The following is a 15,915-nucleotide window of genomic DNA, read 5'->3' on the forward strand; positions in this document are numbered from 1 at the left end:
GGTAGAAGGCATACAAAAGGGAGCAATTTACTGCATAGCAGATTTTTATCTGCGTGCTACCCGTTTGCCTGGATTTGTTAAGAGAGGTGTATATACCTTTCACAAACAGTAGCTCTTAACTTTGAGAAAATAGCCTGAAACTTAAAAAACCCTCACACTTCTCACATGTTTAAAAAACCAAAGATGTGCTTCTGTCAAAAAATACTTTTAATTATATTTTTACCTTTTAAGGGACAAGGCAGAAGGTAGAACAGACACACTCATGCAGGTTTCCTCAGAGAAAATTATGTGATACATGAACAAATTAAGAGAAGGATTCACAGAGAAAACAGACTTAACCTCTGTGCACGCACACTCTGGTGGCAGCACAAAAAACAGGCACATATTCCTTTGTTATCCTGAAGAAGGTGTAACATTTCCACAGATAGGGATGAAACTATAGGAACCATAAAAGGAAAATACTTCAATTTTAAACAAAAAATACTGCTTACATCACACACACCTACCTGCTTGCGGGCATCTATATCAGCAGCATCTTCTACAAAGGTTTCATCTACTTCATGTTCCTCAAGTTCTTTTTCTGCATTTTCAGGTAAAACAATCTCAAAGTCGTTCTTTGGAGCAGGAAGGGCCATAAGGCCAAGGCGCAGGTGCTCACGGGACTCTTTCTCCTGTTGAAATAATACCAAGATGCTGTTCATGCACGTTCTGGACTCATGCACAAAGGTGTTACACAATCAGACTCCAGTTACATTAACAGATGTGATGAACAACACACAACTAGTATCCTCTGGCCATCCTCACCTGCTACACCACCAGCAGAAACAAAACCTCTTAAGTCTGACAAAACAGGCACATTACTAATGCAGGCTGGCTTACAGACCACCACCCGAGTTCAGACACTGTGAAGCACAAACTCTCTGACACTGACAAACTAGGGACAGCTTTAAAAGGTAGCAAATTAAATCTTCAATCAGGTTGAAACACACGCTCATAAAAAAACAGCATGGCATCAACACCCCCCAGTAGAATCAAGGATAGTTTGGGTGGGTAGGGACCATTGCAGATCACCTAGTCCAACTCTCTTCAATAGGCAAGGACATGTTAAACAATGAGATTGCTCGGAGCCCCATTCAACCTGACCTGGAATGTTTACATGGATGGGGCTACTACCACCTCTCTGGATAGTTTGGTCCATAGTTTCACTACCCTGATTGTCCTCATCTTTCCAACAGCCTTCCTTTAAATATGGAAAGGCCACGATAAAGTCCTTCCAAAACCTTTTCTTCTCTAATCTGAAGAACTCCAACTCTCTTAAGCCTTTCCTCAGTCCAGTCACTGGACCCACTCAAATAGGAGTCTCAGTACAACAGGAGCGATTCACACAGATACCTTTCAAGAAATTGAGAACATCTAAAAAGATGCCTACACTGACAGTGGACACAGGGGTGCCTGCAAGTCTAACTGGAACTTTTCTCCTTTCAAGAAATTGAGAACATCTAAAAAGGTGCCTACACTGACAGTGGACACAGGGGTGCCTGCAAGTCTAACTGGAACTTTTCTCCTTGCAGTTGCTCATAAATTTGGAGATTGTGGCACAGCACTACACAAACAAACAGCACCAGATCTGGAAATCAGCAGAGTCCACCAAGAAACTGAAGCCTCAGTCTTCCTGCTAGCACAAAAAGGTGAGATTGCAATAAAATGGCTGAGACAGAACCAAAGTACACAGACATCAAATAAATCTTGTCCTTCAAGTTAGGAAAATTTCTGAAATCGTGATCTTGAAGAGTTATTTTCACAAGAACACACCAAAAGACTTCAAGTGGAATATCCTTACCTAGCCCAGAAAGAAAAATGTCAGTGGGAGATATCCAAAGCAACAGTTAGGGCTGCAGAATCAACCACATCAAAAGGAATTTCCAAGGTGCTACCTGCTAGGTATATGCCCCTACATAGCACATCTAATTAGCTGGGAACATTTGGTTGAGTCTCTAAGAATGAAAATATCTCCTGCCAAAGGTGATAGAAGTGTCTGGGTGGGACTCAGACTACTGGACACTTCAAAACCAAGTTTCTAATGGCAAAAGTTAAACTCCTTTAGCTCAATGTTGTCAACACTACAGTCTGATTAAAAGGTCCTGTATGTAAATTGGAAAACCAAGATGATGAAGGATTTGAGGGTTGCACAAGATTGCAAGAAAAACTAATCTTTGCTTGAGATATATTTCCTGCTTGGCTTCAAATCCACAAGTAGAAACTTAACTTTGTCTTTGACAAATAGCTTTTGAATGCCTTTACTGAGTACACAGAATGTCACTCTAAGTGGAAAGATTTGACTTTTAGTCAAATGGCAAGTACAGTAGAAATAATACCTACTGTTATTATAATGTAAATTGCTGTTCAGAAGATGAGAATTAAAAGTCCTGTAAATGAATAGAGTGCTGATAGCCACTTCTTAAGCACTTCTTACCATTTGTTTTGCATAAGATGGGTCACTGTAATCTGCCATTCCCTCTTCAGGGTTGATGTTCAGTTTATCACGCAATGGAGTTCTACCAGGAGTTGTACCAACCACGGGTTTAGGAGTTAGTCCTCCACGAGGGGTTAAGCCTTCTGATCCATGAGAAGGTGTTCTAGGGAGAGTGTGGATATAATAATTTCATTTCCTTCTAAAGAGCTCTACTTCCAAAAGTCTGAATATGGAAAAAAGTTACATAATTGACATTAAGAAAATCAGACTTGCTTTTTCTTGGTAGGCAGCAAACTTGTAACATACAATTAGATGAATCCTTCCCAAAAATACAACTTCAACCTGTCAACCCAACCTGCCTAGGCAACTAGTATGTTAAGAAAAGTTTCAGGAAGTACATCCACACAAACTCCCACTGATACTTTTGAGAGATGATTCGGTCACCCAGCCAAACATATTATGGGATACAGTAATTAGGATTTAATTGCAAGCTCTCCTTTACCTGCCACCTGTGGCAAGCCATTCACTTTCAACTCGTCTGGCTTAACAACTGTCTCATCTAACAACTGAATGAATCTTCGCTTTCACTAAGTATTGCAGAAGTAATTGCATTATATTGACTATTTTTGAGCACCTAAAGTAGAGCAAAATGGATGAAGTCTTAGATTTTGTGGGCCTCGGTTGGTTCTCCTCTAGACTGTTTTTCTTTATGCCAATAATCTACTATGCAAAAGGCATGCAGACACTGTCTTGGATATCACAATCGCAGAGACAGTCATAAGTTTTCTGTTGCAAGCTAAAAACAGTGTACACAGTGATGGTAATAATAAACCAACAAAACATTGTTAAACATTTTCTTTGAGAAAAGTTCAGGAAGAGGACAGGTTCTTAGAAAGATGCTTACATTATGGTATTCATCTGCACTTAAGGAAATTTTCCAACAGTCCAGGGTGTCAGAGCACTTGGAACAGGCTGCCCACAGAGGCTGTGCAATCTCATCAGGAGAGATTCCAAACCCATCTGGATACATGACTGCACAACCTCCTCTTGGTGACTCTGCTTTAGCAAAAGGGATTGGACTACATGATACCCAGAGGTCCCTTTCCAGTCCCCACTATGCTGAGATTCAGTTCCCTAAGGAAGAGCCTTGGCAGAAAAAGACTACACAAGGTGATGTCGTATTATCATTTCCACCACTAGTTACTGTAGTTCTCTAGCGACAGTAAGACATCATAATACTGATCAAACACAACTGTATATAGCATGGCCTGACACATGCTACTTGTCCTCTTCTAAGGGACATAACAGTGTCTTCTCTACTGGGCATGTCTGACAGAGACAGATGATACTCATCCTCCTGCTTAAGGTTGTTCACAGATTTTCCTGAATTGTTACTCAAACTAACAAATATAAACAATAACATTTGCAGGACAACACCCACAAACAACAGCAAAATTAGCTTTTATGATTTCAAATTACTATTTCATAGAATCACAGAATGGTTGGGGTTGGAAGGAAACTTCAAAGGTCATCTAGTCCAATCACCCTGCTGCGAGCAGGGACATTTTTAGATCAGGCTGCTCAGAGTCCCATCCAACTTGACCTTTCATAGGATATTTATTTTGTTGATCACACTAACAGAAAATGTTTATGCTGACGTTCCAGAAGAAACAAGTTCCACATGAGAGTTTTTCTCTACTCTCAGATCCATGCCATGTTTAACTCCTATTAAAATTTTCAGCTTAAAACTTTTAAGAAAATTCTCTAAGTAGGATGTGAAAAAAACTAAAACAAATAAAAAAAAAAAAACAAAAAAACAAAAAAAAGAAAAAAAATTAATTCCATAAAAATCCTGCACCAAAATATTACAAATTTCATAGCATCATAGGAAAAAAAAATCTGTACTTAATTTAAATATTTGCACTTTTCACCTAAATCTGATAGCTCTGCTTTGCTATGCTGCTTCCTTACAAAGCTATGGCTTCTCTTTTAATTTTTAACCACTTAATGGTTTATTTTTCCTCTCTGATCAAGCAAGCCAAGTTGATACATAAGTAAAATAATTACATGTTTAAGTCTGAACTTCAGAACCTGAAAAAAAAAAATCACTAACGAAACAAAAAAATCAAGTCAACCAAACTACAAGATTAGAATGTTTTCACATTTTTAAACCCAAATCACCTTAACGGACAGACAGATCAGTCTAGGACAAATTCTATATTCATTCTGCACCACAGCAATGCCAAGAGATCTCCAGAAAAGGATTCACTTGCCCAAATCCAATTAAATGAGCAGGGCTTTTGCACACAGCTTTTGAACAACAAAAGAAAGCTGCTTTTGAAAAGGTACTATAAAAGTCCTTTTTATTTCATCCTGCTTTTCCTACTAGGATGATACAAGTAAAATTAGTACCTAAGAGATTGACACGCAAAACATACGTGTGATGTTTTTTAGTTGTATGGTATCTGGCTTTTGTGAGATAGGTATTTATTCAGAACCAGCAAGAGTAAAAGTTAAAAAAACTAAGACTTACTTTAAAAATGAAGAGTTAAACCAGCAATTCCTTGCTATTTAGACTGGCAATACCAGAAATAATTTATTTGTGTATATATATGGCCTACAAAACATTTGCTCTAGCTTTTCAAAAATTCCACACCTTCAGCCCAGTGGCAATACTTTCAAAAAGCTAGGATCCACATACAGAATGATGCTCCATTCTACTGCCTGTATTTCTGTATTACATCAGAATATTTGTTATTGCTGCTGACCACAGGAGACCTCATTTTAGGCCAAAGCTCCAGTGAGCTATCTGCTGTAAAATACGGACAAAGACACAGGAGAAGGAGAAAGCTGTACATCAAGGGCTTGACACAAAAGCAAGTTCAGATTTGTTTCAAAGCCCTGACCATCACCTACTATTTCACACACTGTAAACTGCTTTACCTCCAGGAGATACCTACCCAGCAATGTACCCGTTAGAAAAGTCTGCTTTACCTGAATGGTGTGGAAAGCACAGTATTTGGAGTCTGAACAACCTGTTTCTGTGGTGTTACTCCTGAAAAGTCACTTTCATGCAAGGGAGTGTTGAGACCTCCTTTCAGGGGGGTATCGACATTTGTGAGAGCCATCAAATTCTGGGCTTCCTGTGTAACAGACAACACAAACAGACTTCCACAGTCACTTCTTACCTTTAAACACCCACACATTTACAAATCCCACTGTTCCACTGAAAAGGACTTTAACCTCCATTCCCAGTAAAATACACTATAAACTGGAGTTGCAGAAATTACTTCATGTTTCAGATTCCTTCACTTTGCCAGATTCCCTAAGTCTGCAAGATTTAGCAGTAACTCAAGACTCAAATGATCCTAAGGATCCTGATTTTCAGAGGCAACAGCACATTTGCACTCCAAAACTCAATGAAGCATTACCTGAATTGCACTTCAAAGACAATGTTCCAAAATATATGTTCACTATTCAGATTTTTACTCTAAAACTCAATTAAGAGTTTTTAAGAACATCTCCTTATTCTATTTCTCCTTTTTACAGTGAAAATTTAGGCACTCTGAAAACGAACTGAGATAGTGAAACTACTGCACATAGCAGCAGATATTCACGGCACACTAGTAATCCATCTACAGAACTGTGTGTATGTATAATATACCACACATGTGATATCAGAGTAGTCCATCTGAAGATGGATCTGACCGTTCCTGAAAGCACTGCACTGAGACTTAAGTCATGATCTGTAGTCAGAAATTCTCTTTCTTCCTATCATGAAACTGCTGAAACACAGGGTAAAATACAGATGGAATTTCGAAGTTGCAAAGGTAGGCTTTGCTCTCTGTCTTAAGTGGTTTTCAGCAAAGAGACTGACAAGAAAATATTCTTGCATTACTGTAGTTAATTACTTAAGTGAAATAAAAGCTTAACAGCAAAGTAGGAAACAACATGACACTGTTCTAAGGACATGAAAACCATGTACATCTTCAACACAAACAGGTATCCAGGATATGCAGAAATTATGTAAGACATCAGGAGAATGCTTAATGTTAAGGTGCACACAATATAACACATTAAAAAAAAACCCAAATGACAGTATCAAAGTGTTTGTTATAGGTTGGACTGGATGATCTTGGAGGTCTCTTCCAACCTGGTTGATTCTATGATTCTATGTTGAGCACAGATCAGACAGAAGTGGATCTGCTTCTACATCTTTCAGTGTGTCCTGGAGATCATGTGTCAGCCCAAACTACAGTAACTGCACATAATCTTTCTGTGGCACTTACACCTGTTTGGTTGATCACTGCAGTAAAAGCAAAAGCTTGTTCTGTACATTTATACTCTACCTGCAGAATCCTGTCTTGTGCAGCTGGAGTTTTGGGAGTCCTTAGCGCTATGCTGCTGTTGGTCACACTATATTCAGATAGAAGAGTGCTGGAAGCTGAATTTGTAATTCCAGATTCTTCAGCAGTCTGGCGTGCAATTTCACTTGCCTGGCCCACTTTCACAACTTCCTCAAGTTCTGAATCAGATATCTTTAAAAGAGAGAATTGCAAGACATATTAAGATAAAACACAACCATGAGATCCACTTGACAAAACAGAAAAGTTGTTTACTGGTCAATGAACAGCATACCTGAGGAGCAGGAAGAACTAGTTTACTTCTTTTTTTGGTAAATTCTGACACTCCACTGGTCTGTAGAATAGCTGAGGGCAAGTCTGATTCTTTTTTCCGTTTCATATGCTGTTTGTCTTTCTTGCGCTCTCTTCCTTCCCTTTCACTGTCATTATGGGTAAGAGAAAATAATTTTAGAACACAGAGAACAGCTACAAAATAAAGCAAGAAAAATGCAAAAATCCTGTACCTTAATCAAAAGCTGAATATGCAGAAATAAAGCATTATGAAGCACCTTGTGGTGCACAAGTGATTACATTTGGTCTGCAGACCTTGCAGCAGAACCTACAAGGCACTGGAATGCCTCTAAATTATGGAATTAGGCAAAAGGTGGTTGTTTCAGCTACAATCAACAAGAGCAAGGAAAAAAAAAGTCAGTTCTAGAATTTAAATAGTAAGAACCAGGGGATGCAAACAATTCCTTTTCCTCCAGCAGCTGCAGGACATGGAAAGCAATTTCTCTTCAATATTTAATAAAAATGGTATTTTCTTCAAACAGAAACAGAGTCAGCCTGTAAAATCATAAGCTTCATATGAAACTCCTGCCAGATCCCTGGAACTAAGAGCTGTAAAAGAATATGTAGTATTGGGACTATTCTCTCAGTAAATAGCAGTTGGCAGAAGTAGTGGGATATTCAGCTTAACAATTAAGTATCTACCATACTGCTTGTGATAAAGATGAGCATGTAACTTCTCATCTGTGTGTTTTGGGATTTTTTGGGGAAAGGGTAAAAAATTAAGCATTTAAAGCAGATTTTATTTAAGAATAATTCCAAAGGTAATACTTCAAGAAGAAAACTCTACTCCTGTAAATATTCTTAATAAAGATATTACTTGGAGAAAGGACTGCAAATACACAAGCAAATCTATTGCAAGAAGAAAATCAACCACAAAAAAGTCAAGATTGCCATTTAAAGAGCAAGAATATGCATGAGGAATTTATTCTCAAAAAGAAAATTAACTTCTGGAAACATAAAAAAAAATAGGACACTGAAAGCACTACTATCTGCACCACAGAAATACAATTCCTGTCTGTGTTGCATTTCAGACATTTCCAAGGGAGGTTTTCAAATATACTCTTCCACCTTAGTGTAACACACACTTACGATCTTAATTCTCCATCCAGGTCTTGCTGACGCAGCTTCCTAAAATCCGCATCCAAGGACTGGTAGTTTTCCTCTGAGGTATCATAAAAACCAGGGGCAGGCCTCTTTTCAAAGGGAATTTCTGCATTATAATCCACGCCTCTCTTCTTCTTTCTTTTCTTCTGGATCTCAATTCCAGCAGCCCGCAGTTCTCGCCTTTTCTGGAGAGCAGCAAGACGTCTAAAGAAACAGGAATATTACATCACTTCAAGTGCATACCTACAGGAGGCTCCTGTATCCCAAATTCTGGTACTAAAATACGCTGCTGCTGAGACAGCATTATTGTTGTCTGAGTATGTGCAGCCTTATCAAAATATCAGATTCAAACTTAAGGCTGTGCCTGAATTTATGTATTGTAAATGCTCCAGAGTCAACAAAAGCAGTTTACCTAGCTTCTTCCAGCTGCTTCTCTCTTGCCTTTCTTTTGGCCTTCTTTCCTTGTGTATTAGCCAGACGAGCTCTAGCTTCAGACAGCATTTCAAGTTCATCTACAATAGACATACAGATACAGCAGTGAATCTGCACTTAAGATGGAAGTAAGGGAAAAAGTGACATTAAGATCAGACAGCAAGCTTTTAAAGATAAATTAATATATGTTTTCACAGGCATTCTGCATGATCACTAAACTAGTTTTCTCCAAGCTGTTCCAATATATTTTCTAAATCCTTGGCCAGATGAAATGAAGACTTTCAGAAAAAAGTCTAATGTTGAAAACAATTCAACTGACATCTACAGTAAATCAAAATATTTACACAGAGGGAAACTGACCACACTCAGGAAATTATTATTTCATTTACACCTTCTTCATCTGACATTACTCTATTAAAGAACTTATACATTCCATTTATATTCAGGTCCAACAATACTGTATTTGTGAACCTGTGACTGCTCAAAACCACCACTGGTCCGTTCACAGAGTTCTAGCAATGTTCATTTTTGATTCATAGCATTGCTGTGTGCAAGGAAAAAAGTCACATAGTCCTCCTATGCCTCACCATAGACTCTTCTAGGAGGTATGAGCTAATGGGAAAATATGATGATACAGAAATATAAATGAAAGCAAGCAGACCAGTTATCAAAGCAAAGAACAGTCAGTTGTGGTAAGAGACAATGAAGCCATGTTAGAAGACAGGAAACAACAAGAAAAGGAAAAATGGGAAAGAATAACTGACTTTTCACATACAGATATAAGACCAAATGTGTATGAAAAAACGATCAGGGAGGCGAAGAGTAAAGAAAAAAAACAAAGACAAAAGCAACCCGGGTACAGAGGCTGTGTAAAAGGAAAAAACTAAAGGGACAAAGTTTCTGTAAAAAACAGTAAACAAATTCCTATCTTACCTTCATCCATGTCAATAGGATCTGGTCTAGCTGGCTTGGTTTCTGGATTTGGATCAATTTCTCCAGGTTTAAGTTTCCGAGGATCATCAGCAGTTTCTTCCTCATTGTCTCTCTGAGCAGCTTTGTCCCTGAAAAATGCATTATGTGCATTTCACAACTGGCTCTTGTTTTCCTCCAGGCTCATAATAACCATCCTTTAAACATCCCCAAAAACTGATCAAAAAAAGGTAATCTTGTAACAAAGTACCTGCAGAAAAGGTTCATGAACATGGTACAGTTACACTATCTTTAACTAGACACCAGAAAGAAGCCAAACACTCCATTACCTGACAACCATGAGATATAATATTGACAAAGCTAAGAGAACTCTTCTCAGGTAATCTTTAACAATAAGGAAAAAAAATCAGGTAGTGTGACAAAATGAACAATCAAGTGTTTCCCACTACGCTTTTATACTTAATCATAACAGAATTAAGAAAGCTCACAAAGGAAAACTTACTTTTCCTTCTCCTGGCCTAAAGAAACCCTCTGAAGCATAGAGAAATGATAACTGCATATTCAGTTAACAACTGGTGCTTTATGTTTCTGTGCTTGTCTTTCTCTAATACACTCACTTGTGCTAATCAGTCAAATAACACTAAAATAAACCTGAAATCAATCTTGACTCAAAACAACCAGAAGCAAGAAAATATACATCTATCTTTATTCAAGTCTACTCTACAGGTTCTAGAAGCTTCTTCTTTCAAGGTAGACACACTGACTGAAGACAGTTCTGGATTTGCTGACAAAATGACTTGGTCTCCCTCAAAACCACTGCACTTCACCACCACAGAAGGAAACGACACAGCTGTACAGCAAGTGCTACAGATTTTACTACTGGGCACCCCTAACAGAACAGTAACTCACAGCAGAAATTCATAGTGCTCCAAACATTGTGCAGCCGTTCTCCCAATGATTGGGGCAATGGTTCTCCACTGGGTTGGCATGAGCTTGGCCAGGTGCAACAGTTTCTCCTCTTCTTCTCGTGACCACTCTGTCTTTTTGATGCTTGGGTCAAGCCATTCATACCTGTTACAAAGTGGAAAAATGAAGATCCAAGCTATGAATTAATTTGTCTGGAATTAGTTCAGAACAGTGTTTACCCAACATCTTGTCACACAAATTTCATGCAAGATTTTCTCTGTACAAAATTACGTTATTCCAGTCTATTTTTATGACATAGATTTGAGTTTTAAGGTGTATTATTTATCTACCACTTATCATAGAGATATTGCCTCTTCTTCCTTGACCCATCTCTTTTCTGGCAAAGTCACAAAATTAATCCAGAAAAAAAAAGTACACAACAGCCAAAGGTGCTGCAAACAGTGAGCCTGCTCTGGATCCTTGAACAGTTACCTTACTAATATTTAACTGTGCCAGTACCACTCCTTTCTTACAGAAGTATTCTAATAAAGATATGCAGGTTCAGTATTCAAGAGACTAAGTGATTCTCAAACAGATTTGTACTGAATGCATTTACATTAGTTTCAAGCTATATCTTTATATAAAATGAAATTCTATAATCCACAATTTCTAAGCATTAATCCTGAAGCCAAATTCTCATTTTGAAAAATTAGAAGATTATCTGTAAGAGACAGCAGTATCTTACAGTTTTGTCTCCTTAGTAACACTCCTTGGCTCAAAGTGTGTAACACTGGAGAAAAAAAGCACGTACTGAGTTTTAAGTGATCTTGCACTTGCTAGCACTGCAGTTACTGGCAAAATGAACATCTGACCACTTTTGTTCAATTACTTTCAAGCAACAAGAATTTGAAATACCTATAATAGCAGAAATCAAGCCATCTGAAACTACTAGCCCTCTGTGGACATAAACTAATCTGTGGCGATTTCTAAATTACCACTAGTCATGAATCTCATTCACAAACATCACACTTCTCACTTACCATCTGGCTTTGCACTGCTTGGCTGATTTTCTATGTAACAAAGAAGCAATACGGGACCACTGGTTTTTGCCATATTTCATCACAGCTGCTTTCAGAATCTCATCCTTGGAAAAAAAAATACTGTTATGGATCACAAGAACTTGCAAAACACAAAGTTTGAGGTCACGCAGAGGATGATGGTGGATTTCATCTAACAGGCTAATCCAGGGGAAACAACACAGCACTGTTGCTGCTTTTCCATTACTTAATTTTGAAGATGAAGGAGGACTGCACCTTATCTGAGGATGAAATCAAGATGTGGAAAAGACACATTTGGATTATTGTGCCAAACTTCATAGAAACAAAAGAATTTACAAAGCAGTTACTTTCATTGCTCTCTAATGCACAGTTTGTGATGGTTCTGCATGTCTTCCTTGAACGGCAGCAACATAATTTAATGCAAATGAAGTATTTACCCATCAGTGGAATATGTTGTTTAAAAAAAAAAAGTATCATAAAGGAACATTAAGTCATTTTCTCCTTTGCACGTAGCTCTTTAAATAAATCACTTTAATGCTTAAAATGTAACATCCAGAAGTCCTGGTCCCAAAGCTCATGAACTTCTGAGGAAATAAAATAGAACTGTCAGGGATTCAGCTTGGGAGTCAGGTTGTTGGGAGTGCACACTGAAGCATGCACTGAGATTTGATCAAAAGATAGAAGTCCTAACAGTTGTCTGTCAATCCACCCATCCATCAATTCGTCTCTCCCCTTCCCCCAGACATCTTCACTTCCTCACAGGTCAGAAAGTTGTACTTTAATACATCAAAGCTACTCTTGCAGCCTTGTGAATCATAGATGTTCCTCTTCTGTATTCAGTAAAGACAGGTGGTTTGGTTTAGAATCTGTTTAGCTGTACTGTGCAGATGTCAGTCATACTCTGTCTGGCACAAACATCTCTCAGACCACACAGCATCTTTAACTCTAAGATGATGATGAGCTCTGGCTTCAGCTGCTGATGACATAATACATGTTACTTACACTTAAATACAAATAACAAATCCCCTGGTTTTGCTGTTTGGTTTCTAAAACTATTATTTATTTACTTGATGTTTCATGGCATGCAGCAACTACACTGAGAATATAAACAAGATTTTTAAATAATTGGTCATTTTACTAATGACCTGAGAAGAACTGGTTGCACTTTCCATCATTTTTACGTTGTGTGTAAAATCAAAATGTGAATTTTAAAAAAGAAAATCCACCAAGAACTTTCACATCTCCAGTACATAAAAATGGGTAAAACAACAGTCTATTTAACCTGCTGCTGCTTCTCTTAAAGGTCACCAAAATCAGTTAGTTATGGGAGACCACAACAACAGAGTAAGTACACAGTGGTTCTTATCTTCTGCTGACCTCCAATCCAGCTGCCTCCTGGCACATCACTGAGATGGCTCAAGTGGTTAACAGCACGCTCAGCACAAAGTACATTTATCTCCTGCTGTTTTTCCCCACTGTTTTCTGGATCTCCAGAGCATAGAGTGACCGAATTCAGGATTTCACACAGCGCCACCGTACATCCTCTCACTTTAAATAAGCTAACATCCTTGATTTCTCATATTGTTTTGCTTTTCACAATCACGTGTAGTCCTGTAAACAGGTGACAGGGAAAACGAGCAGGGGTGGGGGTTCTACTTTTTTTGAACAAAACACAGATTTCTCTGTTCATAACGCTTTGGCTCGCAGATGAAGAACCCAGATCCATCTTCACTGTTTCTACATTTGGAAATGTCTTCTAACTCAAGAGATTCCATCTCTCTGGTACAATGAGGGCCTTGCCTATGCAGTAAAAGACACATTCCACGCTGCAAACAGGACACCTCTGAAGATCACATGTCCCATGCATCCCTTCCAGTTCCTATGGGGAGGGTTTCTCCAGGAATCAGGGACTGGACACACGCATTGCTGAGCTTCCTGCCCCCAGCACGCTGCCTTCGTAGAAAACACTGACTTGACCTCTGCCCCGTGGGGCAGGAGGCGAGGAAGACAGCCCAGAATACTGAGGAATCAAGCCCACTAGAGCCACAACGGCCTGCAGACGCCTAACCTACATCCCCGGCTACAGAAGGCACAGATAACCCCCAATTCCGCCACACACTGTTACAAAACACCCCCACTATAAGACACCGTATGAACCTCCCGCACATGCGCACAAAGATCCTGCCACCAGTGCTTGCGCAGTAGACAAGACATCTCCCCACTTCAGCCGCTGAGGCCCTCGCTCTTGAAAGAACAGGGCGTAAAAGCCACCAGAGTCCTACCTCGGTGTTCCGCCACACACCGCCCTTAATCATAATCCGCGGCATTTTGGCGGTGAAGAGGCTGAAAGTCCTGCGCAAAAAAACCGGCAAGGAGCAGGAAACGGCGCTCGCCTCAGAGGGGGCTGACCGAGACCCCGCGCAGGCGCACGGAGGGGTAAAGGCGCGCTCCCTGCGCAGGCGCACGGGGGAGACGGTAGTCGCCGCGGCGGAGGGCGAGCGGCACCACCCGCGGACGGGGCGCGGACCCTGCTGCGCAGAGCCTCCGCCGACGGCGCTGTGCGCTCGCGCCACCTGCGGGCGGGCGGTGCGCACGGCGCGGGATGAGCTCAGCGCCCGTCAGGTTCTGTCCAATGCCCCAGCGGGCACAAACGGGGAAGGAAAGGGTCAGCAGAGGAAAATCACATTTCACCAGTGTTCCCTTCGCAGAGTGTCTGGGGTAGAAGAACGTGCATTCACTGTAGATACGATGGGAACGGAGGGAGTGGCCTACAGCAACGTACAGCGCAGTTTAAAAAGCCCTGTTGTACTTCAGGTGTAGGTAAATCTGGTTGGTAGCTAGCCACATTGCAGCGCAGTCTGCTTCACCTGGCTGACTTGCCGGGTTTAGTCGCTGCTTACGGACGACAGTCCGTGGTTGGAAGAAAGTGTAGGTCGCTCAGGAAGACGACAAGATTGTTACGAGACTACGCATGGAGAAAGTTAGAAGGGTTGAGGCCCAACTGGAAAATAATTTGGCTTCAGATGTTAAAGAGAACAGGGAATCCTTCTACAAGAATGTTCAACATTAAAAGGAGGAGTGAAGAGAATCTCTGTGCTTTGTTGGATTCAGGGCAGAACACACCAGCCAAGGATGAGGAAAAGGCTGAAGTACTCAGCACTTTCACAGTATCACAGTATCATCAGGGTTGGAAAAGACCTCACAGATCATCAAGTCCAACCCTTTACCACAGAGCTCAAGGCCAGACCATGGCACCAAGTGCCACGTCCAATCCTGCCCTTGAACAGCTCCAGGGACGGCGACTCCACCACCTCCCCGGGCAGCCCATTCCAGTGTCCAATGACTCTCTCAGTGAAGAACTTTCTCCTCACCTCCAGCCTAAATTTCCCCTGGCACAGCCTGAGGCTGTGTCCTCTTGTTCTGGTGCTGGCCACCTGAGAGAAGAGAGCAACCTCCTCCTGGCCACAACCACCCCTCAGGTAGGAGGTTTCTTTGTCTCTGTCTTCAGAGGGACCTGGACAGGCTGGATGGGTGGGCAGAGGCCAATGGGATGAGATTGAACAAGGCCAAGTGCAGGGTTCTGCACTTTGGCCACAACAACCCCAAGCAGCGCTATAGGCTGGGGACTGAGTGGCTGAGAGCAGCCAGGAGGAAAGGGACCTGGGGGTACTGATAGATAGTAGGCTGAAGATGAGCCAGCAGTGTGCCCAGGTGGCCAAGAGAGTCAATGGCATCCTGGCCTGCATCAGGAACAGTGTGGCCAGTAGGACAAGGGAGGTTATTCTGCCCCTGTACTCAGCACTGGTCAGGCCACACCTTGAGTGCTGTGTCCAGTTCTGGGCCCCTCAATTCAAGAGAGATGTTGAGGTGCTGGAACATGTCCAGAGAAGGGCAACAAAGCTGGTGAGGGGCCTGGAGCACAAACCCTATGAGGAGAGGTTGAGGGAGCTGGGGGTGTTTAGCCTGGAGAAGAGGAGGCTCAGGGGTGATCTTATTACTGTCTACAACTACCTGAAGGGGCATTGCAGCCAGGTGGGGAGTGGCCTCTTCTCCCAGGCAACCAGCAATAGAACAAGGGGACACAGTCTCAAGTTGTGCCAGGGTAGGTATAGGCTGGATATTAGGAAGAAGTTCTTCACAGAGAGAGTGATTTCCCATTGGAATGGGCTGCCCAGGGAGGTGGTGGAGGCACCGTCTCTGGGGGTCTTCAAGAAAAGACTGGATGAGGCACTTAGTGCCATGGTCTAGTTGATTGGTTAGGGCTGGGTGATAGGTTAGACTAGATGATCTTGGAGGTCTCTTCCAACCTGGTTGGTTG

At 41.0% G+C, this 15,915-nt stretch overlaps 1 protein-coding gene across 1 annotated transcript in view; it reads right to left on the minus strand.

The window, feature by feature from the left end:
- Nucleotides 1–14,017, minus strand: part of CDC5L (cell division cycle 5 like) — a 34,517-nt gene extending 20,500 nt beyond the window's left edge. Inside the window, exons 1-11 of the mRNA XM_064145787.1 lie at nucleotides 13,880–14,017; nucleotides 11,580–11,683; nucleotides 10,543–10,704; nucleotides 9,637–9,764; nucleotides 8,684–8,783; nucleotides 8,257–8,475; nucleotides 7,112–7,256; nucleotides 6,823–7,011; nucleotides 5,468–5,616; nucleotides 2,474–2,636; nucleotides 507–671 (exon numbers count right to left, since the gene is read on the minus strand). Of these exons, the coding sequence (XP_064001857.1) occupies nucleotides 507–671; nucleotides 2,474–2,636; nucleotides 5,468–5,616; nucleotides 6,823–7,011; nucleotides 7,112–7,256; nucleotides 8,257–8,475; nucleotides 8,684–8,783; nucleotides 9,637–9,764; nucleotides 10,543–10,704; nucleotides 11,580–11,683; nucleotides 13,880–13,924 (1,569 nt within the window). The 5' untranslated portion in view covers nucleotides 13,925–14,017. The remainder of the gene's footprint in view (nucleotides 1–506; nucleotides 672–2,473; nucleotides 2,637–5,467; nucleotides 5,617–6,822; nucleotides 7,012–7,111; nucleotides 7,257–8,256; nucleotides 8,476–8,683; nucleotides 8,784–9,636; nucleotides 9,765–10,542; nucleotides 10,705–11,579; nucleotides 11,684–13,879) is intronic.
- Nucleotides 14,018–15,915: the final 1,898 nt, after the last annotated feature.

Source organism: Pogoniulus pusillus, chromosome 7 (genome assembly GCF_015220805.1).
Source record: "Pogoniulus pusillus isolate bPogPus1 chromosome 7, bPogPus1.pri, whole genome shotgun sequence".
NCBI classification, from domain to species: Eukaryota; Metazoa; Chordata; class Aves; order Piciformes; family Lybiidae; genus Pogoniulus; species Pogoniulus pusillus.